At 40.2% G+C, this 27,926-nt stretch overlaps 1 protein-coding gene across 3 annotated transcripts in view; it reads right to left on the bottom strand.

The window, feature by feature from the left end:
* LOC126251512 (UV-stimulated scaffold protein A-like) overlaps positions 1 to 27,614 on the bottom strand; it is a 117,089-nt gene extending 89,475 nt beyond the window's left edge. Inside the window, exons 1-2 of one of the 3 annotated variants that reach the window (XM_049951989.1) lie at positions 27,381 to 27,614; positions 26,951 to 27,194 (exon numbers count right to left, since the gene is read on the bottom strand). In XM_049951989.1, coding sequence (XP_049807946.1) covers positions 26,951 to 27,072 — 122 coding nt within the window. In that variant the 5' untranslated portion in view covers positions 27,073 to 27,194; positions 27,381 to 27,614. Of the gene's footprint in view, positions 1 to 26,950 lie in introns of all 3 variants that reach the window. The other 2 variants (XM_049951988.1, XM_049951990.1) reach the window with 2 other exon arrangements.
* Between the last annotated feature and the right edge of the window lie 312 nt (positions 27,615 to 27,926).

Here is a 27,926-nt window from a genome sequence, read left to right as displayed (position 1 = left end):
ATAAGGTATGTGGGAGGACCACCAAAGTTTCCTACCATGTGTGACACCCACGAGTTTCATGGTTTCAACAAATGGAAGAGCAACAGCACCAAGATTCAAGGGCGGTGGAAATAACTCCTTATACTGCCACCAGCAGTTCAGACAGTTTTTCTAGTGAAAAGTGGAAGCCATTGTTGACACTCCATGAGTACAGATAGTGAATACATAGCTAAAGTCATTGCTCAAGTAAACATGTCCACTGAGAGCTGCAGTAGATCGCAAAGATATTGACAAAAAGAACACCTGAGATGCCTCATGGGAGACAGTCCACGATAGGGTTAATTGCTAAGGCAAATAGGGCTATGCTAAGCACAGAGCCCTGAGGCACCTCATTCTACCGGATAAAAGTGTTCGACAAAGTGGAACCCACATGTACCTTGAAAACCCGGTCTTTTAAAAACTCCTGAATAAAATGGGGCAGGCGACCTCGGAAGCCCCATATGAGCATTGTATGGAAGATGTCCGTCCTCAAGCAGGTATCGTAAGCCTTTTCCAAATCAAAAAACACAGCTACAATCTGGAATTTCCACAGAAAATTGTTCATAATGTGGATTGACAGGGTGATTAGATGATCAAGCACAGAGCAGTGCTTCTGAAATCTACACTGTGCATTTGTTAGCAAATTCCAAGACTCAAGCCACCACACCAGCCAACCATTGATCATCTGCATCTACTTGGACACTCTGCAAATCACATTCAAGTGCCTGGCAGAGGGATCAACGAGCCACCTTCACACTTCTCTATTATTCCAATCTTTATAGCACGCGGAAAGAATGAACACCTTTCTTTTGGTACAAGTTCTGATTTCTTTTATTTTATCATGGTGATTGTTCCTACCTATGTAGGTCAGCCTCAACAAAATATTTTCGCATTCGGAGGAGAAAGTTGGTGATTGGAATTTCATGAGAAGATTCCGTCGCAACGAAAAATGCCTTTCTTTTAATGATTTCTGCCTAAATTCTGTATCATTTCTGTGACACACTCTGCCATATTTCGCGATAATACAAAACGTGCTGCCTTTTTTGAACTTTTCCGATGTAATCCGTCAGTCCTACCTGGTAAGGATCCCACACCGGGAGTATTCTAAAAGAGCAGTATTCTAAAAGAGGACAGACAAGTGTAGTGTAGGCAGTCTCCTTAGTAGGTCTGTTACATTTTTTAAGTGTCCTGCCAATAAAACGCGCCTTTGGTTAGTCTTCCCTACAACATTTTTTATGTGTTCCTTCCAATTCAAGTTGTTCAGAATTGTAATACCTAGGTGTTTAGTTGACTTTACGGCTTTTAGATTAGACTGATTTATCATGTAACCTAAGTGTAACGACTCCCTTTTAGCACTCATCTGGATGACCTCACACTTTTCATTATTTAGGGTCAACTGCCACTTTTCGCACCATTCAGATAGCTTTTCTAAATCGTTTTGCAGTATGTTTTGATCTTCTGATGACTTTATTAGTTGTTAAACAACAAAATCATCTGCAAACAGCCGAAGACGGCTGCTCAGATTGTCTCCAAAATCGTTTACCGGTACCGTATATAGATAAGGAACAGCAAAGGGCCTATAAAACTACCTTGGGGAACGCCAGAAATAACTTCTGTTTTACTCGATGACTTTCCATCAATTACTACAAAGTGTGACCTCTCAGGAAATCACAAATCCAGTTACATAACTGAGACAATATTCCATAAGCACGCAATTTCACTACAAGCCGCTTGTGTGGTACAGTGTCAAAAGCCTTCCAGAAATACGGAATCAATCTGAAATCCCTTTTCAATAGCACTCAATACTTCATGTGAATAAAGAGCTAGTTGTGTTTCACAGGAATGATGTTTTCTAAACCCATGTTGACTGTGTCAACAGACCGTTTTCTTCGAGGTAATTCATAATGTTCGAATACAATATATGTTCTAAAATCCTGCTGCATATCGACGTTAACAATATGGGCCTGTAATTTAGTGGATTACTCGCAGTACCTTTCTTGAATATTGGTGTAACTTGTGCAACTTTCCAGTCTTTGGGTACAGATCTTTCGTCGAACGAACGGTTGTATATGATTGTTAAGTATGGAGCTAATTCATCAGCATACTCCGAAAGGAACCTAATTGGTATACAATCTGGACCAGAAGACTTGCTTTTATTAAGTGATTTGAGTTGCTTCGCTACTCCGAGGATATTTACTTCTATGTTACTCATGTTGGGAGCTGTTCTAGATGGAATTTTGGAATATTTACTTTGTCTTCTTTTGTGAAGGCATTTCGGAAGGCTGTGTTTAGTAACTCTGCTTTGGCAGCACTGTCTTCGATAGTATCTCCATTGTTATCGTGCAGAGAAGGCATCGATTGTTTCTTGCCGCTAACATACTTCACATACGACCAGAATCTCTTTGGATTTTCTGCCAAGTTTCGAGACAAAGTTTCGTTGTGGAACTGTTATAACCGTCTCGCATTGAAGTCCGCGCTAAATTTCCAGCTTCTGTAAAAGATTGCCAATCTTGGGGATTTTGCGTCTGTTTAAATTTGGTATGTTTGTTTCATTGTTTCTGCAACAGTGTTCTAACCAGTTTTGTGTACCAAGGAGGATCAGCTCCAGTGTTTGTCAATTTATTTGGTATAAATCTCTCAATTGCTGCCAATACTATCTCTTTGAATTTAAGCCACATCTGGTCTACACTTATATTATTAATTTGGAATGAGTGGAGATTGTCTCTTAGGAAGGCATCAAGTGAATTTTTATCTGCTTTTTTGAATAGGTATATTTTTCACTTATTTTTTGAGGATTTGGGGATTACAATATTCAATCTCGCTATGACAACTCTGTGTTCACTAATCCCTGAATCGGTTTTGATGCTCGTTATTAACTCAGGATTATTTGTTGCCAAGAGGTCATGTGTGTTTTCACAACCATTTACTATTTGCGTGGGCTCATGAACTAACTGCTCGAAATAATTTTCAGAGAATGCGTTTAGCACAATTTCTGATGATATTTTACGCGTACCTCCGGAATTAAACATGTATTTTCACCAACATATCGAGAGTAAATTAAACTCACCACCAACTATTATTGTACAAACGCAAGTTTTCTTTGAACCTTTCAGCAACTGTATCATCTGAACTGGGAGGTCGGTAAAAGGATCCCATTATTATTTTATTCCGGTTGCAAACAATGACCTCTGCCCATACTAACTCTCACAGAAGTATCTACTTCAATTTCGCGACAAGATAAACTACTTCTGACAGCAACAAACAAGCCACCGCCAACCGTGTTTAGCCTATCCTTTCGGAACACCATTAGATTCTTCGCAAAAATTTCAGCTGAGCTTATATCCGGGTTTAGCCAGCTTTCAGTGCCTATAACAATTTGAGCATCAGTGCGTTCCCACTGCTGGTGAGGGAAATTGAGTGGTAGCTGAATGCAATATGTTTGTCCTTATCAGCCTTGGGTATGAGCAATACAGTGGCTTCACGCTGATGTCTGGGAAACGCCCTCTGTCCAGATGCGATTGTACATAGGAAGGAGAAAGTTCTTGCTGTCAAGAGAGAGATGCTGCAATATCTAAATGTCTATTGTCTGATCCTGGAGAGGATGACCGTGATGAGGTGAGAAGCATGTTTGAGCTCCTTCAAAGTAAAAACAGTATTGTAGCATCCTCGAGTCTGAGATGGAAAAGTTATCTCCTGTGCCTCCTTCATCACTTGTTTCCAAAGTAAGAAGGCGGGATGGTAATGGGCGGGGCTCGAGATATCTGCAAAGTATTGACCCACGGTGTTGGAAATATCAATAGGGCCCACAATGGCATCATTCACTACACTCACAGCAGGAACTGGGAGAGACACCTTGATTCCAGAAATCCGATCTAGGTTAACCCTAACAACAGAAGAGGGAGTAAAACTGTTAAAAGACGTAGTAAAACAGCTCTAACTAGCTTTTTTGCTATCTCTGATAATGCAATGGCACTTTGCATGTAATTGTTTATAACGAACACAGTTCTCATTTGTGGGATGGCGTTGTAAGACACAGAGAGCACATCTCTGCACAAGAACCACAGCGTGGAATTCCTTAGTTCACCAGAGGACTGAGACATGTTAAAGCAGGGTGGAGGTTCGATGGATGGAATAATCTGCAGCGGTAAGGATAACTTTCAGAAGGTACTCTACCTGATCATCACTGCTGTGGAAATTTTGTCTGTTAAAGGTTGCCAGTGATGAGTAGAGCCTTCAATCAGCTTTGTAAAGGTGCCAGTTGGTCTTGACACACACACACACACACACACACACACACACACACACACACACACACACACACACACACACGGGGCAAGAGTTAGTAGGTGAACTATGAACAGAAAATGGTCGCTTGAGTATACATCAGAGAGACGAACCACTCTAGATGGTGGGCAAACTGCATATTACAGAACGAGACAGCCAGGTGTGAGAACATTACGTGTAGAATCTAAAATAAATGTTGGTTCACCGGTGTTGACAGAAATGAGAGCAAACTAGTAGAGAATATCTGCCAGGAGAGAGTGTCTCGGGCAGGTCCTCAGAGAGCCCCAAATGGGGCAGTGGGCACTAAAGTTGGCAAGTAGCAAAACGGATTGAGGGAGCTGAGCGGCAGGCTGCAGTATGTCTGCCCTGGTGAGATGAGATGACAGGGGTACGTAGATATTACAAAGCGAAAAGTTATAACTGGGAAGAGAAAGATAGACAGCAACAGCTTGTAGGTGGGTATTCCATGAAATGGTTTGGCTATGCATGCTGTTCCGAATGAGCGTCATAAGTCTCCCTGAGCTGGAGTTCCTTCCTCGGAAGGAAGTTTGAAACCTACTGGAGTGAAATGTAAAAGGTCAAAGTGGTCCTGAGGGCGTAATTTCATTTCTTGAAGGCCTAAGACAACTGGGAATTGCGATTCCATTAGCAGCTGTAAGTCTGCCCCATTGATCTGATGCCATGAATGTTCCATTGGAGAAAAGCCACATTAGATGATAGGAGATATTCCTCTTATAAGAGGCAATTACTATGGTGGCTGGTGGCTGCTGAGTGCCAGATTTCAGCTGAGTACTACTACAGGGTACTGAGGTTGGAGGATCCTGTTCCATTATTTCTTCAAAGGTGCCAGTAGCCTCCCTGTGTCAATCAGCTGACTCCAGGGTGGAGAATCAGTGGGTGATTCACACTGATGAAATAGAGGCAGCCGGACTGAGGTGTCAGGTGGTGTCACTGTTGTAGAGGATCTCCGAGTTGGAGAATGGGAAGAACGTTTATCTCTGGTCGACTTCTTAGCACCCTTGCATTTGTCAGGTGCGGACCCAGATGTTTGCTGACTTAATGCGTGCAAGAAGTCATCTCTGGAGAATTCCTTTATAAATTTCCATTGTCAGTGTGGGCGAATGGTTTTTGGTGTTATGAGCAACTGTAGTGGGCAGAGATGAGGATGTCACCGCAGCACTGCATAACTTCACAACCATAGCACTGAACTGGAGGTCGCAGGTCCACATGGCCATATCTTTAATAGGTCGTGACGTAGCGACAATGGTACTGTAACTGCCAGATACTGCTATGTAAGAATTTCGCCTAGCTAACATTTTGCGAGTAATATTGAGGGGTACCTTATCCTTCACCAAGATCTCCCGACTGGCTAGCTCATCAAGGTACACAGGGCAGTCACAGGTTGAAGTGGTATGGTTGCCAGTGCATCAGACGCAGCAGGGAGGAGATGGGCAATCTCCCTCATGCACATCCTTGTCACAAGTTACACATCTGGCGGTGTTTTTCCAGGACATGCGAGTACAATTATAATGCTGACATTGATAGCAATGCACTGGGTTTGGTATGAGGGGTCTGACATGGATAACTTCATAGCCTGCCTTGATTATCGACAGGAGCTTCAGTTGATCAAACATAACGAAAAGGGTATGGGTAGCCAGTAACTTTGCATCAACCCTCTTCAAAACCTGATGGACTGTGGTTATGCCCTCATAAGATGGATAATGTTGCATATCTTCTTCAGTCATACTATCAGGCAGACGAGTGTATATGACACCACATGAAGAAGTCAGTGTTTGACGAGACTACACGAACAGGGTATCCATGGAGGAGTGTAGCTTAAAGCAGTTTTGGGGCTTGAAAGGCACTGTCTGTCTCAAAAAGCAAAGGTCCACTGTGTAAGCGAATGCAGGACTCTGGTGAGCCTGCAATTGTACCCATACCTTTCAGAATGATGAACGGGTTCACTGTAGGAAAGTTCTTGTCTCCTCCTGTGCATGATACTATGAGGTAGTGGGATGCAACTGGAAGATTCGCCATTTCTTTGAGTTCATTCCATTTCTGTTTATTAGACAGAGGTTGCCTTCACCTGGTCCCCAAGGGAGGAGAGAAAGAATAGTAGGACGACAGACATGCAGGAGAGAAAAGAAAGGAGTACTGCAAGGGCAGAGGTCCCCTGTATGCCAAGCATATATTCACAAAAGACTTGCAAGTCCCCTGGGGCAGGGGCAGGGGCAGGGGCAGGGGGGAGGAGTGTGTGTTATCACTTGTACAAAGTTCATCTCTGAAGCTAATAAGTGACCCACGTGATGAGTTGGCCAACCATTATAATATATATGAAATGGTATACTATTCCATCAAAAAAAGTACTGGATGACAACTGATGTATTTGTGTATTGTCACAGTCGTTTTTACAATCTGATCTAGTGCACCCACAACACATGAGAGCACTTTGGAATTTAAAAGTGTACGAAGAAAATTTCCAATTACTATTATTACCCTAACCTCAAAAAGAGGGTGTGTAATTTGGTAAGGAAATGTGTTACATGTCATAAGGCCAAACATACTAATGTATCCACGGAAACTGAACTCCATCCAATAATTCCCGTAAAACCATTAGAATTAACATCATCAATAGACATCTGTGGGCCACTCCCAGCCACTCGCTGGGGTGTAAAGCACTTAACAGCAGCCCATGTGGTGTTCTCTAAATGCTTAAAATTATTTACAAGTAAAACTACCACTTCCACCCTGATTATCAGGAGAATAATGACTAATTCTATAGCAAATGATGGAAAACAAAAGGCTTGCCATCTGATAACGTATCACATTTTGTCAGCACAAAATGGAAGCAATTTCTACAAGAACAAGAGATAACTCAGGTATTGACCTCTCGTTTCCATCCATAAAGTAGCCCAGTTGAAAGGGTGTTCAAGTAGCTTAATAAATTAATCAGAATTTATGCTCACAGGCAACATACAAAATGGGTCAAGTATGTTCAGCCGTTTGAAGAAGTGTTTAATAATTTACCACACACTTCAACAGGTTATATCCCACGAGAGAAGACAGCCGGGCCAACCCAATTCCAAAGTTACCTCAACTGGAACCAGATGTAAGTACGAAAATAAATAATACATTAGTGCACCTCACCAAGGAGACTGATACTTGAAAAGCCAAATACAATTTAAAAAACTGACTTAAGTTCAAACCTATGCCTTAGGTGAATGAACTAGTCTTGTTGAGGACTCTTCCAAAGTCGTCCAGCATAAAGGGCCTAACTAAGAAATGGCAATTACTTCATGCTGAGCCGTACCAGGTAACTGGGGTAATCTTGTGGGAGGGGGGAGGGGGTGGGCAGCTACAGATTAACTTGTCCCATAACAGTGAACATGAAAGGGTTATATCCTTCTAAGGATTTGAAAAAGTATATTGAATAATGTTGTTTGTCTTTTATACAAGGAACACGCACACGTGGCCTGAGTAATTCAATAAACAAATGCAAAATACGTTAAATGTAACATATGCTACAAACACACAGTCTTTGTGAAATCAGGCCACAGCTATGCATAAGTAATTCCAAGTCAACAGGAGTGAAGTGTACAAGCAAACAGGCTAAGAAGGCAAACTTCTAACAACCCATAACGTTCATGGTTGAAAGAAAAGCACAATTCAACTGAAAATGTGAAGATAAATGTGATGCTATGTTAAAATGCATTGTTTGAAATTGTGAATCCCGAGTCTCAGCCTGTGTCTAATGTGAAAACTGTGGTTATTTCCCATAGATTGATGCATCAACGGACAGAAATTAGCTGATGTGGTGCGACTCTTGTGTCAGACTGTTCTAGTGAGAGAATGAACTGACATTATGGATTCTGGACATTTTGTTGCACAGTGAATCGTGGAGCAAGCCTAAAAAATATGACCGTGGGATGCGTGATGGACCAAATACAGTTTTTTGTTTGGCATCCGTAAATTAAACCATCTATGGCCAGTTGGTGAAATGTATGAACATTGTGTGGCAACATTACATGAAAGCAAAATGAACTGGCAAGATTAGCAAAAGACAACCATGGACAACAAACTGAGTTGAAACGACACAAATAGTGAACGTCCTCATAGTGTACTAATGTGATTATGTGCTATGTTTCTTACAGCTATAAACCATTAGCATTTTAGTAGAATGCTGATACTGCCAACATTATTTGCATGTACTCGATCCAGGTGAAGTGAAGGACATAGCTAACTACCGCATTGCCAGCCTTCATGTACAAGCACAACTAGTCAATCCTCCACCATATGTACAACTTCGCCCGCCAAACTCACCACTGTGACTACGCGTGCCATCATGGGCAAGTGATCATTGTGCTGGAGGAGGAGGCATTGCAGCATGCTGTTTACATAGCATAACCATGAATACAAACTGTCAAACTATTTCAATGTATTAGATGTTTGGTAATGTTCAAAACATGAAAGGGTAGCTGTACAAATCTAGATTCTCCATACATGTCTGTGTTTTTCTATGTATTATGTAAAGAATATGATTGATTTCATTTGTTTCCAATTGTAACGTACTGATGTAGTATGTCAAGTAACCACCAATATTAATGTGCGTCGCACACAATATGAAAGATTATTTTACCAAAAGGGTGCAATGAGCACATCAATAACTGACCATTCATGTACTGTAATATCAACCTCGTGAAATTAAAAACAAGCAAAACACAGATATTGGCAGTCTGAAGTCTTCCGTCCAGATTTTTTACTGCTGTAGGTTTTTCCTCTGGCCATGCAAAATGGGAAAGCTTAATAACTTTCGTTCCTAGCAAATGTGACACGTACCAGACTGCAAGTATTGATGAATAATAATAATAATAATAATAATAATAATAATACTTGTTCATTTACAAACTTAGTGAATTATTATTCTGTATAATGTAACCACGAGAGTGGTTTGAAAAGTTCTCAAAACGGAATAAAAAAAAAAAAAAAGAACTTACATTACTAAAACTTTTTTTTTTTTTAATTTTTCAATGTAGTCTCCTAATAGATTAATGCACTTGGTCCAACAACGTCCCAGTGCCTTGATCCCATCTGAAAAATGAGTTTCCTCCAGGCCTGCAAAATAGTTGTCAACTCTGGCTATCAATTCTTCATTTGAAATGAATCTTCGCCCATCAAAAAAAAATTTCAGTTTTGGGAAGAGATGGAAGTCTAGCGGAGCCATATCACTTGAATAAGCCAGCTGTGTCGACAATTCAATTCATACCTTAGTGTAATTGTGCCATGGCAATGGCACATGTGCGGGCGCGCATTGTTTGATGGAAGAGGACTTTCTTCCTTGCTAAATCCGGCCTATTTTCGTGTATCCTTTGTTGCAATTTGTCCAAGAGGTTAGCATAGTATTCTCCAGTAATTGTTTGCCCAGTGGGGAGATAATCTACAAACAGAATCCCCTTTGCATCCCAAAACACTGATGCCATGACCTTTCCTGCAGAAGGAATTGTCTTTGCTTTCTATGGTGGTGGAGAATCGGCATGTTTCCACTGCTCTGGCTGTTGTTTTGTCTCGGGGTTATAGTAGTGCACCCAAGTTTCATCTGTGGTCACAAACCAGTGCAAAACATCTTGTTCGTTTCTCCTAAAACAGGACAACCATTGTTCTGATAAGTCCATTCTCATGTGTTTTTGATCCAGTGTCAAGAGTTATGGCACCCTTCTTGCAGATAATTTTTTTCATTTCTAATTCTTCAGTTAAAATGTGATGTAACTTTCAGATGGCATCTGACAAGCATGAGCAATTTCACGCACTTTCAATCGGCGATCCTCCATCACCATTTTGTGCACTTTTGCAATGATTTCTAGATTAGTGAAACATCTTGACCGACCACTGTGCGGATCATCATCTAAGCTCTCCCGACTAAATTTAAATTCATTTGTCCACTTGGCAACAGTTGAATACGAAGGAGCAGAGTCCCCCAGTGTATTCCGGAAATCGGCATGAATGTCCTTTGCTTTCATACCTTTCTTTACAAAGTACTTAATCAATGCTAAAATCTCTATTTTTTTTTCTCAAATATCAATTTTTTTCCATCTTCACAAATCACTATGCGGGAACAACAACACAGCAACGTCACCGCCACAGCTTTGTTCCAAGAGCACTGACGTGGCACATCTTTACAGGCAACAGTCCAATGAATATCACGTGAACAACTCATTGCGCTAGCGATGACCTGTCGCGGTGATTCCGAGAACTTTTCAAACCACCCTCGTGCTAGTACAATGTCATAGTATGATCGTATAAACAATTACCAGTGTCTGACACTGTGAAAAGTCAGTTGCAATCAATGTCAGAAATTGTTAGCCGAACTTTTCAGATGGCAACTGTGCCATCCCCTGGTAATTCAATAAGTATTGAATGAAATACAGTGTAAAGTGTTATGCTAAACAAAGGCGTGTGACAGTGGCAGAACACTGTTGAAAGTAATGTGGGCAGAGATTCTTATAAACCTTCTATTTTATGTTAACTTTTGTTCATTCTGATTCGGCTGCTGTGCTTAGAGAGAGAGAGAGAGAGAGAGAGAGAGAGAGAGAGAGAGAGAGAGAGAGAGGAGAGCGCACATGTCTATATCAGAATATCTGATTAAACGATGGGCTTATCATCTTGTTGAAGCTGTATGTATCTTGTAAGTGTATTTGATGCATTCAAATAATATATCAACTGTCAATTTCAAGTCGTTATGGTTTCCTTTACGTTCACTTCCTCCTGTGATACGGAATCAAATGATAAAGAGTCTGTCTAGCTTTGCCATTAAAGCATTGTTGGCTAGCGGACACTAGTGCCATTACACCAGAACAACTTAATTTATAATATTATGGACTTCACCTGATAAATAAAGAAGCTCTATTTATATTATTTAAGAGAGAAAGCTATACAGATGGTTTTTGACGAACAGAGTATTAACTGAAATAGTTTCTTTGATGAGAACATGTACTGCTCCAATTTGGTTAGTCTTGTAAAATAATCTCTCAACAAATCTATGAGACAAGCTAATGAATTAATGACCCATTTTCAAAACATAACATGATATTTTCAGTCAAAGGCCAACACGTTTCCTATAAATTTATATGTAGTGCTGGTGGCTTCTCCCATAGCGCAAAAGTAGGGCAAAGCATAGTGCTTAAAATGCACTGCGATTTAATAGTATTGGGCACACGACTTACTTGCAAATAGTGTCACAACATATAAAAAACTTTAAGGAATTTTCTTTACCTATGTAATGATTGATTTGTAATGATTGTTTTGCTGTTGCTAACTGCCCATTGCTACTAATACTTTTATGCATAACATGACACAACCAATATTATCAAGCCGGGCAATGGCTGCATGTGTGAAATCGCATATTCTTGCAGAATAAGCTATTTGTCAACATCAATAAAGAGAAAAGGGAAGCAGCCAGTAAACTCTCTTCTTCCAGTATCATGACTATGATACACACTATTAGGATTAAAAAGCAGCCTCCTTTCCCTTACGAAACTCATCAGGGAGAATATATATTCTGCAGTGGATGTGAGGATTTCAAGTTCCTTAAACAGATATCTACAAGTGACTCTAGAGTGGACTCCACTCATGATACTTACGTCTCTTGTCTGCGCATATAGCACTTTTCTAGCTAGGGGCTGATCTCCCCAAAATAAGGTTCCATGTGCCATAATGGTATGAAAATAACCATCAGCTGATTTAATATTTCCCACACTGCTATAAGAACAAACAATGCATAAATATGTTGCAGAACAAGAGTTTTTTTACACAGATCCCAAATGTCCAGGAAGGCTCATATGAAGTTGATGTACCTTTGCTACTCATGGCGTGCACCATTTCACAGATAGCAAACGAATACAGTTCACAGGACCACTGAATCGGCCCCCTTGTGCGCTCTGGTGAGCCGCAAAGGAAACAGTATTATTTAAGCAATCACAAACAAGTGCTCAGCCTATACTGTACCCCCTATTACTGTTGTCCAGCCAATGTGTTCAGTACTATGCACAACCGGTGTCTTATTTGTTGCTCTATAGAGTTTGTTCCTGCTATAGAAAACCTGTCAACAAGTGAGAGTTATGTTTTCTCTGCCTGTTAGTGTCAGTGCGAAATCACCCGACAAACATCTTGATGGAAGAAGTACTCCAACATATCACTGACCGGCAGCAAGCTTTTGCAGAACAACAGCAGGCTCTCACCACTGATCGCAGTCAGGTGGCCTCTGTGTGTTCACATCAGCTTACTCTCCCATCAGTGTAACTGTCGCCCTTTCCAGCATATGATGAAACGGCTGAAGATTGGGGCTCCTACAAGACATGGTTACGCCAGCATTTCCAGGTCTCTTGTGAGGTTGATGCAAACCTGCTCAATGCTTCCTTTCTTTCCTGGCTTTTGCAGCACATTTATCAATCTTTGTGCCAACTTGCGCCTTTACAAGACCCAGACAGCTTATCATTTGAAGACATGTGCAAGCTTCTCTCAACTTATTACTGCGACAGAAAGCATGTCATTGCAACACGTGTAGAATTTTACTGTTGTCAGAAATGCCTAAACCAATCATACAAAGCCTAGACTGCAGAGTTACATGGGTTGAGCTGTCATCATAAATTTGTCTATAGAACCAATTATGAATCTTATGCTGATCACATGGTGTGTGATATTATTCGTCTGGCCCTGGATACAGAAGTCCACGAAAAAGCACTTCATCTGAGAATCTGATGCTTGTGGATGTGCTCAATTTAGCAAAGTCCTTTGAAGTGTCATAGGTCGCAGCCACACAGATTGCTGTGTGGGAGGAGGTATCTGAAGTTGCTCAGTCAACCCCTGTTAGGCACACTGCAAGTGTTCAGGATGATGGGGAAACCGTTGCAGCAGTACAAGCTTCTACTCAGTGTCACATGGGGCAGCATCGGTTACGGCCACAGCACAACAGGCCGCGTTACAGCAGCAGACGCATGACCCCGCCCCCCCTTCCGTCTCGCCTATACTGCTTTATCCAACAGGCATGCTGCATGCTCTAAGTGTTGGACTGTTTGCAACAAGTGTTAAAAGAAAGGCCAAACTGCATCAGTGTGTTGCTCCTCTTCAAACATGGTGAACACAGTGGTACCGATGGACATAAATTCTCTCTACAATAGCTGTCTCCCCAAACACATTTTTTACCGACTTTGTAGTTTTTAATAGACTGCTAAAAATGCAAGTGGTCACAGGAGTTGCAGTGACTTTAGTAAACACACAAACATATGTGGACCTGGGCTCCCTCCCCTCACACATGTGTCAAGGAAGTTGGTTAGGTACAATAAACAACAGATTCCAATCCTAGGTCAATTTTCCACTCCTGTCTCTTACAAAACTGTTGTCTGCCCTCTCACCTCCATTGTTGTAGATCACTCCCATACTGCAGATGTGTTTGGGTTAGATGTATTTATCGCTTACGGTTTCTCCACTGTCGATGAGGTTAATTTATTGTCATATCATGTTCTGTATCAGCAATTGGAGTCCCTCTACTCTTGAGTCTTCATTTCTGTTTCCCCTGTGCTTGGTAGTGCTACCAGTTTTCAGGCCTCATTACCACAAAACAGTCCACCCGCCCTCATTTTTTTTGGGCACAACAGGTACCTGTCACACTGCGCAACTGTATCAAGGCTGAATTGGGCCATCTGGTGCCGCTCAATGTCATCCAGTCTATTTCTGCCAGCTAACAGGATACACCAATGGTCACTGAGAGACTAACGAGTCAGCTTCGCCTCTACGGTGACTTCAGTATCGCGATTAATGCACAGTCCATGTAAGATACATATCTTTTGCTCCACTCTGATGAGTTGCTTGCAAAATTATCAGGCAGGCAATACGTTTCCCAAGATTTATTTGTTAGAATCATACCTCCAGCTCCCCTTGGACGAGGCCACTAGGTGCCTTCTTGACGTCAATATACCATTCAGTCTATAGCAATATCAGCACCTGCCTTTTCACATCACTAGCGCATCCACAATTTTTCAGTTTTTTTTTTGGAAGGGCTGACAGTCTCTGTGTCCGGCTGCACGTCATTGTTTTCGGTTCTTCCGCTAACAATTACCTTAGCAATATCCAATCGCTGTTTTCTGTTTTGCAGTCTGTGGGCATCAAGTGCAATCTTGACAAATCTCAATTTTTTCAGCCATCAATTGAGTACCCAGGTTTGAGGTTTCCCGAACAGGGGTCAAGCCATTGTGTCATCATTTCTCACCCCCTAGAAGGGGTGATGTGCATGATTTCAGAGATTGTGCATCCACAAAGTGTACAGGCTCACTTATAGAGGCCACCTGGGTCAGCCCCCTGTTGTGCTCTGGTTAATTGTCAAGTAAACAGTTTCATTTACGCAATCGCAAACAAGTGCTCGGCCTGTTCTCTACCCCATATTACCGTTGTCCAGTCAATGTGTTCGGTGCCACCCACAATCTGTATCTTACGTGTTGCTCTACGAAGTACTATGTCCCATAAAATATGTTTGTTCTTGCTTTGGCTTATATGTCAAAGGGACTTGTAATGCACCCTCCAGCTGTGTAAGGTATGTAGAGTTCAGTGACACTCTTGGGGAAGCAAGTGACAAGTCCCCTAGTTTCTAGAGCCAACACACAATGCTTCACGAATATGAAACAGCAATTGACGAAATTACCACTTTTTGCAGATGACGGTAGTGTTTTAATCAATTCAGGCATACATACAGCAACAGAAGAAATGGTAAATAAGTTTCTTAAAAGTATTATTGATTGGTTTTCTCTTAATTTTCTCACCCTCAATTTTAAAAAGACACAACCTACTTATTTCACAACATGTAGGGGTACCAAACAAATAATATTTGTCAACACTTTGTGAGGAAATAATAAAAAGGGTAGAAATTCAAATTCTTAGGTGACCATAGTGACAAGAATTTAAACTGGAAAAACAATATTTTGGAACTCCAAAAACAACTTAGTTTAGCAACATTTGCACTGCAAATTATTGCGAATCTTGTGGAGAGACAAATTGGTAGGTTGACATGTTTTGCATATGTTCATTTGATAATGTCATATGGGATATTGTTCTGGGGTAACTCATTTTAAGAGAGGAAGTATTTGTTGCTCAAAAACATGCTGTAAGAATAATATGTGGGACTCACCCACGATCACCTTGTGGACAACTGTTTAAGGAGTTCGGCATTCTGATTACCGTTTCATAGCGTAACTTAAAAAATTCCTTCATGAAGTCTGTTGTAAATAATCCACTGCAGTTTGAAAGGTACAATGATCTACATAATTGCAATAACAGAAGAAAAAATGACATTCATTACCCCACATCGAGGTTGTCTTTAGCACAAAGAGATTTGCACAACACCGCAATAAAAAATTTTGATAATTTACCAAGTAATATAAAATGTCTGACAGACAACAAAGCAAAATTTGTAAACAAACTCAAAAAGTTTTTCCTTCACAACATCTTTTATTCCATAGAAGAATTGTAGGTAGGTAGGAATTACTAATTCACATCTGTATATTTAATAATAATCATCATCATCATAACAGATCAAAATCATAATAATAATAAAACAAAAAGCTTATGCATTTTTCAGCATTTGGCCATATTTATACTTGTGATATGAATGTAAAATGGCTCCTTTTACATCATTACAATTTACCATACGAATGACCCATAGAACATGAAACTACTAACTAATTAACTAACAGAGCAGGTTCAATGTATACCTTGGACAAACTGCTAACAGATCTCTGAAACTGAGAAAGAAATCACTCTCTCCCAACATTCTCTTTATGATTCCAGAATGTGGGCTCCTGCATATTGCTAACAAGTTTCCTGGACCACTTAATTAACACAAGTTAACAGCACCCCCATCCTAGCTAAATATCCTTGTGATTGACCTCCATACTATAGTGGGGCGAATAAGAGGTAAAAGTCTAGATCAGAGCCAGTGGTGTACTCAAGTGTTGCATGCACTAATGATGTTGGCATTCACCATGAGGTATAATGGAAAGAAAAGATGGTGCGTCTGCTGCTGGGTCTACATAGTCAATGAGAGAGCAGCAGGCAGATGATATGTTTGAAGGAACTGTCACATTGTCACTTCAATTTATCACAACCTCTGAAATTGTATTCACATTCATTGGCTTCACCACTCATAACAAAACTATCACATTCCAATCCAACCTAAACCTCGCACCAAGTGACAGATCAAATTATCACCACCACCAGCCTTTTTAGCTTTCTTGTTTTCTTGTTCATTGGTTTCACTAGCTCACAACAAAAGTGTAACACTCCAACTTAACCATAAGGACATAGTCCATTATGACCTTGGAAAAAAGGAGTCAAATATTTGTGACAATGATGATTTAAAATTTAACTGTGGTGCATTTCACTCACAGCAATAAGCTGTGCTATTAGGTCCCAGCCAAACCATGATCTCATAATTCATGTCATATTCAGGGTGAAAAACAGTCAAATATTTTTGACAACAGCAAAGAAGAGAATGGTTTCTGTTTCAGCGCTAGAAATTCATTTTCTTGCCTTTCATTGGTTACATGAAAGTAACATCCCAATGGCTCGGCAAAACTGAAAGGTTACCAACCTATCACGCAAAAATAGTCTGAATTCATTAACTCCTACCGCACCTATCTCCTACTTTCTCCAGTTACTCTTCCAACAAGAAAGACTGCAAATTTTTCCAGTGATGGTTTAGAGCTGCTGACTGTCGTCAACTTATTCTTAATTGCAGAGTAATGTTCCTCAGTCAGTCATGATATTGAATATCTCTTAAAGTGACACAATTACTTTGAGATTGTGGCTATCACATTGGTAACATGATTCACCATGTTCCAGACACTGTTGTGGTGTCCCAAAATGACCAGCTGTCTATGTAGCATCCAATTTGCTTTACTGACCATCCATCGATACAACGTCCTTTTAGACACCGAGTTTTCAGCTAAATAAATCCATATTGGGAAGTGGTCACTTGAATGCATACTGGTATCGCCTTTACACAAGATATACAACCAGGTGAGCGAAAGAAGAGGTCAAAAGCTGAAAGTAATGGTGTTATATGGGTCATTCAATGTCAGTTCAACCAGGGGCTCCAGCTCATAGTCTCAGATTTGAATGAAATTCAATACACTAATTCTGCCACATGTGGAACACTTGTGTACAAAGTATTAGTTTCCCCTGCCAATTAGTTCCAGAATTATGACTTGTGAAAGAAAGTGGCGTGACCCGGAAATTGCAACCCGCATCTGGCAATCTATCTTTAGACCCAAATTCAGGTCTTAATAACTTTTGAACTATTCCACACAGTACAGTGAAATTTTTACAACCCATTAACATCCATTTAGAGAACACACTCCATGAATCAAAACACCAACAACATATTTCTGAGGGAAAATAAAAAATTCCAAAATGTGATCAAAAAAATGTAATATGTTAAAAGGTACATATTGTAGGTGCCCTCTATGCCAAGTATAAGTCACTCAAAAAGGGTATACATTTTTTGTGCTAAGCTTAACGTGGCCTAAACACACACAGAACTCATCTTGCCAATATCAGTCACACAAACAGAGTTACATGCACACGAAAATACAACAATTTGAAAAATTACCTGAAAAACATGGATTTTCTAAGTGTGGTAGCACAAAAGGGGCAAGCGATATCCAAGCCAAATTTCAAACACTGCATATGTAGACCATAATATAATATGTGGCCAAATTTCAACTTGTTATTGCAAGGCATTTGTGTACAATAAAAGTTGACAGATGTATTTGGTGATGTGGCCATTGTTCCACAACACAATTTTGTAAAAACATATCGTAAACTGTTCTGCCTCTTCCTGTCCTCTCCCAAAACTGTTTAATCACTAAGCAACAACATATAGACAGATTAACACAACCTATCATTAATGTTTACTGCATCTTAACAGCTAAAAACCAGTCGATTGTGCTTCGAACAGAACTTCTCCCACACTTTAGTTACTGTACTCTGTACATTGAGTGGCAAATTGTACTATCTTCCTGACACTGTGGTAGGAATCAAACACCTGTCTGCCAAACATGGCCAATGAAATGATCTTGCTGGTGCCATGAAGCTCACAAATACATCACCTTCTGCTTCACGGCACTCTGCAACACATCCTAAGTACCATTTGTCATCACAAACAGCAATAACATAGCAACCTGGTTGTATGTTGCTGCTTTTGCTTCTGAATCCTGAGTCACACACACTGTGAAGACACATGTTGTGCACAAACCTATAGTTATAACCAGACAGTCTGCTCATCTGCACATTGTCAGAGTCCGCTGGAGAGAAGTGATGATGGCTCCTTGTTCCTGCAACAGGTTTAACATGTTCTAGTCTGCTTTTTAGCACCTCTTCGACTGATTTCACCTCATCTTTCGAAACATAGAATGATTGTATGCCAGAGATATTTTTCTGTACCCAGGTAAATAACTGAAGAGGTGTTAGAATGTGACCTTCTGTAGGGTGCTGCAGACTAGCTCATGATGCCATGCGCTTAGTGGTAGCACCAATACCATCATATACATTTTTACCATGACTTGTTTCGAAAAAATTCCATTCTGCATGAATCTGAAAATCAAGGTAATGCATGCATAAATTTTTGAGATTTTTACAGTTTTTGTACTGACTAGCTGCCCCATCACTGAAGTATTTCGCAAAATGTATGTGAGGCAGCTTGTTTTTAACATATGCCATGACAGTGCGAATGTGGGCATGAACTGCAATGGCATCATGAATTAAACAGTCACTAAAAACGCACAGGTTCATGACAGACACATCACCTGATTCACCTCTATAGTAAATCGCAAATGGCTGGAGAGTTGCTTGACTGTTGTCCCAATGACATTCTTGGATGGCATCTTGAACTATAAATGCACAATTTTCAGAAAAGTCTAGTATTACTATAATTTCATCTTGTTTCAAATTATCCTTACAAAACTGGAGATAAGCCGATTGTGGTGTTGCTGTTAAGCTATGTGTGGTCAGTTTGTCCATTTTTTGATAACACATTTCAACAAAATCTTCCACTGTACTTTGCTTTGTTTCAAGACTTGTGCGATCCATGTGTGTCCATTGTTTATAAGAAACAAGTTCATCGCCATCCATAAGGAATTCACCATACAGTTTGTTATTCATGTGTTCTGCAAGATTTGCCTTACCAGGACACTTTTCACACCTGTGTATCATGCACTGGTAGGAACTGATGTCACACACTAGCAGCTTCATTGCACCTTTGTAATCCAGACCAGAATCCTTTATAGCAGCAAACATCAGCTTAGCATTTTGATGGGTCTCACATACACAAACATTGTGTGTGCCCCTTGCATTTACAGGCACAACCCATTTTGGCCGAAGATTGGAAAACGATGATAAACCTACTTTGGTATTGGGATACTTTTCCTTGAATTCTACATATAGTTCTGATATGTTGCATACCAACAGTCTTTTTTGCATCTGTACGCATACATTTCCCATTTTCACTGTTACATAGTCTTTTTTTCCAGGCATTATTCAGCTGTAGTCATTATTTTCATAAAACTCCAACACTAGCACCTTTATTTCTGAACTCAATTGCTTACCCTGAGACTGCTGAAGTTGTGGAAGCACTCCTTGGGTTGCTTTTATTTTCCTAGCTTGCTTTACCATATATGTTGTTGTTGTCTTCAGTCCTGAGATTGGTTTGACGCAGCTCTCCAGGCTACTCAATCCTGTGCAAGCATCTTCATCTCCCAGTACTTACTGCAACTTACATCCTTCTGAATCTGCTTAGTGTATTCATCTCTTGGCCTCCCTCTACAATTTTTACCCTCCACGCTGCCCTCCAATGCTAAACTTGTGATCCCTTGATGCCTCAGAACATGTCCTACCAACCGATCCCTTCTTCTGGTCAAGTTGTGCCACAAACTCCTCTTCTCCCCAATTCTATTCAATACCTCCTCATTAGTTATGTGATCTACCCATCTAATCTTCAGCATTCTTCTGTAGCACCACATTTTGAAAGCTTCTATTCTCTTCTTGTCCAAACTATTAACCGTCCATGTTTCACTTCCATACATGGCTATACTCCATACAAATACTTTCAGAAATGACTTCCTGACACTTAAATCTATACTCGATGTTAACAAATTTCTCTTCTTCAGAAACGCTTTCCTTGCCATTGCCAGTCTACATTTTATATCCTCTCTACTTCGACCATCATCAGTTATTCTGCTCTCCAAATAGCAAAATTCCTTTACTACCTTAAGTGTCTCATTTCCTAATCTAATTTTCTCAGCATCACCCGACTTAATTCGACTACATTCCATTATCCTCGTTTTGCTTTTGTTGATGTACATCTTACACCCTCCTTTCAAGACACTGTCCATTCCATTCAACTGCTCTTCCAAGTGCTTTGCTGTCTCTGACAGAATTACAATGTCATCGGCAAACCTCAAAGTTTTAATTTCTTCTCCATGGATTTTAATACCTACTCCGAATTTTTCTTTTGTTTCCTTTACTGCTTGCTCAATATACAGATTGAATAACATCGGGGAGAGGCTACAACCCTGTCTTACTCCCTTCCCAACCACTGCTTCCCTTTCATGTCCCTCGACTCTTATAACTGCCATCTGGTTTCTGTACAAATTGTAAATAGCCTTTCGCTCCCTGTATTTTACCCCTGCCACCTTCAGAATTTGAATGAGAGTATTCCAGTCAACATTGTCAAAAGCTTTCTCTAAGTCTACAAATGCTAGAAACGTAGGTTTGCCTTTCCTTAATCTTTCTTCTAAGATAAGTCGTAAGGTCAGTATTGCCTCACGTGTTCCAGTATTTCTACGGAATACAAACTGATCTTCCCCGAGGTCGGCTTCTACTAGTTTTTCCATTCGTCTGTAAAGAATTGGTGTTAGTATTTTGCAGCTGTGACTTATTAAACTGATTGTTCGGTAATTCTCACATCTGTCAACACCTAATTTCTTTGGGATTCGAATTATTATATTCTTCTTGAAGTCTGAGGGTATTTCGACTGTTTCATACATCTTGCTCACCAGATGGTAGAGTTTTGTCAGGACTGGCTCTCCCAAGGCCGTCAGTAGTTCCGATGGAATGTTGTCTACTCCGGGGGCCTTGTTTCGACTCAGGTCTTTCAGTGCTCTGTCAAACTCTTCACGCAGTATCGTATCTCCCATTTCATCTTCATCTACATCCTCTTCCATTTCCATAATATTGTCCTCAAGTACATCGCCCTTGTATAGACCCTCTATATACCCCTTCCACCTTTCTGCTTTCCCTTCTTTGCTTAGAACTGGGTTTCCATCTGAGCTCTTGATGTTCATACAAGTGGTTCTCTTATCTCCAAAGGTCTCTTTAATTTTCCTGTAGGCAGTATCTATCTTACCCCTAGTGAGATAAGCCTCTACATCCTTACATTTGTCCTCTAGCCATCCCTGCTTAGCCATTTTGCACTTCCTGTCGATCTCATTTTTGAGACGTTTGTATTCCTTTTTGCCTGCTTCATTTACTGCATTTTTATATTTTCTCCTTTCATCAATTAAATTCAATATTTCTTCTGTTAACCATGGATTTCTGCTAGCCCTCATCTTTTTACCTACTTGATCCTCTGCTGTCTTCACTACTTCATCCCTCAAAGCTACCCATTCTTCTTCTACTGTATTTCTTTCCCTCATTCCTGTCAATTGTTCCCTTATGCTCTCCCTGAAACTCTGTACAACCTCTGGTTCTTTCAGTTTATCCAGGTCCCATCTCCTTAAATTCCCACCTTTTTGCAGTTTCTTCAGTTTTAATCTACAGGTCATAACCAATAGATTGTGGTCAGAGTCCACATCTGCCCCTGGAAATGTCTTACAATTCAAAACCTGGTTCCTAAATCTCTGTCTTACCATTATATAATCTATCTGATACCTTTTAGTATCTCCAGGGTTCTTCCAGGTATACAACCTTCTTTTATGATTCTTGAACCAACTGTTAGCTATGATTAAGTTACGCTCTGTGCAAAATTCTACAAGGCGGCTTCCTCTTTCATTTCTTGCCCCCAATCCATATTCACCTACTATGTTTCCTTCTCTCCCTTTTCCTACACTCGAATTCCAGTCACCCATGACTATTAAATTTTCGTCTCCCTTCACTATCTGAATAATTTCTTTTATTTCATCATATATTTCTTCAATTTCTTCGTCATCTGCAGAGCTAGTTGGCATATAAACTTGTACTACTGTAGTAGGTGTGGGCTTCGTATCTATCTTGGCCACAATAATGCGTTCACTATGCTGTTTGTAGTAGCTTACCCGCATTCCTATTTTCCTATTCATTATTAAACCTACTCCTGCATTACCCCTATTTGACTTTGTGTTTATAACCCTGTATTCACCTGACCAGAAGTCTTGTTCCTCCTGCCACCGAACTTCACTAATTCCCGCTATATCTAACTTTAACCTATCCATTTCCCTTTCTCAAATTTTCTAACCTACCTGCCCGATTAAGGGATCTGACATTCCACGCTCCGATCCGTAGAACGCCAGTTTTCTTTCTCCTGATAACGACATCCTCTTGAGTAGTCCCCGCCCGGAGATCCGAATGGGGGACTATTTTACCTCCGGAATATTTTACCCAAGAGGACGCCATCATCATTTAATCATACAGTAGAGCTGCATGCCCTCGGGAAAAATTACGGCCGTAGTTTCCCCTTGCTTTCAGCCGTTTATATCTTAAGGAATTACAATATGACAAATTAAGTTGTCTATTTCTCTTGAGCATGATTCATATTCCATGACCAGCTACTGTTCTTACCTGATAAATAGGGCTGGTGAGAGTGCACGTGTTCCATAACACACATATTCTATTCTGTAATTTAGTGATGAATAAGTTTGGCAAAAAGTGAATTATTTGGCACGATACAGCCCATATTCATCCACATCATCGGATCATCATCTATGCAGTTTACAGCTCACATTGTGCAGGTGAAATGCAATTTCTTAATTCAGTCTCCTTAGGGTTCCTTTGGGCAAAAAATTTTTTCCTCCTGCAAAGAGGTTTTTATTCTCAAAAACAATGAATCCTTTCATATTCCACAAAATTATGTCATCATTTTAGCAGAGTGTTTTATCTTCAGTCAAGTCCTGATGATGAGCCACGTTGGTGGAAAGAGCTCTCTCAGAAACAGAGTTCCTTAGTTGTATGGGAGGCCCCATTTCTGGCCTAGTTGATGTAGGATTTTTATACAGGCACAGAGCTTTTCTTCATCTAAGATTGCTCCTTTTTGTCTGTCTTTGCAAATGTGAGTATAGACAGAGACAAAAATGCCTCCATATGATGAAAATTTCTAGCCAAATGCTTTTGGCCGTTGTTCTTGTCTCTGGTTTTATTGATGGCTCCAACAAATATATTCACTGGTATTTGTGAGCATTACTTTTCAATATATCTGGTATTTGCAGCAATGCTACCCTGTGTATGTACTGCATTGTGTACTTTTGGAACAGCTCCAAAGGCACAATACACATAACTGCGGGTCCCTCCACGTGGAGCAAGCAAGAACAACCCACGTTCACAGGCATGTGAGCTACATTGGTGTCATACTTCATAAACCACTCCCAACACATACAAGAGGTTGGAGAACTTAAGCTAAAAACCGTCTCTACTTCAGAATTGTTTCTACACTGTAGATCAATTTCTGCCGTTGGTTTCCATTTAATCTTTTTCTGACAAAGTTCCAACACATCATTTCAGTGAAAGGAATCAGTTACAAGAATGGGTGCAAAGGAAGTAATGTTGGTATGTGTTCATGTGTTCATCTTTTTCGCAACAAAGTTCCATTAGTTTGTAGTTAAATTGAAGGTTTGCTCTCCAAATAAAATACAGAGCAGTGGTGCAGTGTTCTGGCACTGGACTCTCATTCAGGGGAATGAGTTTCAAACTCCCATCTAGATTTCCTGACTTGGGTTTTCAATGGTGCCCTGAAGCAGCACAAATGGAGCCTGGGAAGCTTTCACCGAAAAGACCACAGCCGACTTCTATCCCATCCCCGCCTAATCCAATACAAGTTTGTACAAGTTTTGTATACACCAATGGGCCAAAACATTATAGCAACTGCCCACTACAAGTGTGAATGCCACATAGTGGCAGGTAAGGAAAGTAGAGACGAATGGAGAAGCAGTCTAGTGACAATATGGTCACAAACAATGAAATCCAATGACATAAATGACTTTCAAAAAAGGGTAAATTGTTATAACACAGCACTTTAGAACAAACATCTTTGAAACAGTGAAGATGGTCACCTCTTCACATGATACTGTTGTGACCATTTCTCTAAACAGGTTAAACATTGATGAAACCACAAGTATGTGGTAAAGTGATGGATCTTCACAACTCATCACAGCAGCATAAGTCAGCTGGCCCACACTGTAGCAAGGTACAGTGCTGATGCAGGCACAATCAGAATTCACACAATTCAGTGTACACAGTAAAATACGAGGTTCTGCAGTAGACAACACCCTACGTGTTCCCATATTGACCCAATGTAATCATCAATTAAGTTTACAATGGGCATGAGATCATCAAGATTGGACTGTAGGTCAATGAAAACACATAACATGGTTGGATGAATCAAGTTTCTTGTTACACCAAGTCAAGAGATGAGAACACTATTGAGGACCACCTGCATCCCTTCGTGCTTTTTGTCTTCCCTGATGGTGATGACATCTGCTATCAGATAACTGTCCTTCTCACAAGGCAAGAATCACACTAAAGTGGTTTAAGGAACATGACAGAGAATTCATGCAGATGTCTTGGCCACCAACTTCATCTGAACTGAAACCAATGGAGTGCATCAGATCTGTGCTCACAAATTGCCGTGATTTATTGGAATTAAATGACATCTGGCATCACATACCTCCGGAATACTACCAAAAACTTGTTGAATCAACGCCATGCCAAACTACTGATTCATTGTGTTCCAAAGGAGGTCCAACACCCTATTAATCAAGGGTCATAATATTTTGGCTCAACAGTATATGTGTACAATATACCTGTAATGTATCTGACACATCCGGGTACTCTAGTGATTAATGATCAAAGCAAAATAAATAAAATAAAACATTCATATTTTTTAAGATGTATGGAAATTATATAGCAACCACTATGGGCTATATTACTTTACACACCATCTTTGCTTCATCGCAAAATCCTAAAATCCTACTGCTAACCCCAGCTTCTTTTTATTCCCTCTTTGGCAGACACATCTGGAGCCTATTCTTCATACCTAGTAGACCAGTTGCCAAGGCATGTCATCCAAACCAGCAATGAAGATTCTGACAATTCCAGCTTGTATACAGCTAATCCACATTTTCTACAAGTTGCCATTTCATTTCCCTTGATGATGAAAAGTAAGTCATTCTATTAGAGCACCTTTGAATTATGTTACAACAGTGTAGTTTTTGTGGACAGCACTGGATACCTGTCTTTCTTGTCCTCATAACTGAACATGTGTTATATGCCCAACACAAACAGGTCAACCCTCTCCATCACTGTTATTTTGGTGAGTGTACCCAGTACTGTCCCAACAAGCACGACTGGAAATACAAGCAATTTTCTAGGCATCACTGAGATTGCTCACTATCAGCAAGTTACCAAACTCGCTGGTGTGCCAACAATCTTGATGCTGAGGTTGGCCCAGATCCCTATTCTCTAAAACACTAAATAACCACCGCAGTTAAAAAAGTGGTTGCTGAAGCACATAAGTACTGTCCCACACCTAGTTGAGGAACTACGAACTTCAAGGAACTTGAACCCTGCCCGAGGCAACTTAACACCCTGATATGTTCAGAATAATGTATTGCCGAGAGCATATGAATCTTAATACTGCTCTTGGTGCATCAAAAAAGTCGCCCCCCCCCCCCCCGAAAAATTGAGTGGTATGATACGCACAGTTCAAACAATTTGTCCTAGTACAATCACTCCGCCGAAGTGGCCGTGCGGTTAAAGGCGCTGCAGTCTGGAACCGCGAGACCGCTACGGTCGCAGGTTCGAATCCTGCCTCGGGCATGGATGTTTGTGATGTCCTTAGGTTAGTTAGGTTTAACTAGTTCTAAGTTCTAGGGGACTAATGACCTCAGCAGTTGAGTCCCATAGTGCTCAGAGCCATTTTTTTTTACAATCACTCCCACATAGTGCCTGACGTCAAGCTGTCTGAGACAGAACAAAATTTTCCAAGAAAGCTACAAGAAACATATAAAATCAGTTGAAGAAAACCCATCTCTATACGAGACGTAAACCGCACTTCTAACAAGAGGTCAAAAATTAAATCACACAGCTGGAGCGCGGATTATTATAGCCTTGCACGGAAAAAATGATAGGTCTAGTTACAAGTCTTCTGCTGTACGTCGATGCAAAAAGAAATCTTAATCATCTATTACATTCGAACACACTATGAGGGCACGTCATAAAACAGTACAAGTGTGTAGCCCATTCTTTACATTTTGTGTGCATAGACCTAATATTGCTACCTCTTAATAACACGCCTGGTGATAATGTTGCCATACATTCCCTAGTCTTAAACAAACAAATGATTGAAAAACTTAACAATACTCACTTGCATATCTGTTTAATTTTCTTAAGCTTTGATTCGTCCAATGTTTTCTGACCACTGTGGGTTAATATTTCAACATTCTCGGCCAACTGTCCACACATATCACTGTCCAAGCGTTCTGCCATTGCACATATAATTTTGTTAATAACTATTAATGTTAGGCGCTTTCATTTCTAATTATCTGACTGCTTGGTCATGGTTTTCTTTTAAGCAGGTTCCACTCGATTTGACTTATCTGTGATGAAATCTGAAAAATTGAGCACTCTTGAAGTTGTACTCATCCAGCAATTCCGTGCTTATACGCAACGGCAATGTTGTAGTTGGCAGTTCTTATACACATCTCAAATACAGAAAACTCGACTCTACGGTAGAACGAAACCGCACTTATTCGTCTCCTCAAAATGCGAAACAGCCATAAATTATATATACATACATTGACAAAAAACCAACGATCAGTTTCGCCCACTGTTGAGCATGGAATTTACAAGAATGTCCTTTATGGATACATAATAAAGAACGAAACAGTTATGGCAGGCACTTGTTTAATGTTTTGATAGACAGGAAATATATTGTCATTTGCTAAGTGAAAAAAAAATCATGACATATCTTGAGGTCGATTCACGGAATACACCGTCACCATTAAAGTCGCGTATTCACACTAGAAATAAGTGAACTGAACGTAAGAATATAATACAGTTATGGAACTAGTAATGATAAAGTTTATTAATAGCCCATTGAACGGATGCTCTTCATCAGTTTTGAATGGTAAACTGCTGAGAAGAGAAACATTTCAAAACATCGATATTTCTTTGCTAAAGCAAATCTGCACATTCACAAACGTCAAACAATATTTATAAGGGAATACAAACAGCCAATCGTTTACCCTATCCATTGTTTTTCCCTACATAGCATATTATCACAGAAACACTTTTATACTGCAGTTTTTTCACCTAAACAGGTTATTTGACGAATTGTGTTC

This window comes from Schistocerca nitens, chromosome 4 (assembly GCF_023898315.1).
Source record: "Schistocerca nitens isolate TAMUIC-IGC-003100 chromosome 4, iqSchNite1.1, whole genome shotgun sequence".
Taxonomy (NCBI): Eukaryota; Metazoa; Arthropoda; class Insecta; order Orthoptera; family Acrididae; genus Schistocerca; species Schistocerca nitens.
The sequence above is the reverse complement of the archived record's forward strand: the minus strand, read 5'-3'. Positions and strand labels throughout refer to the sequence as shown.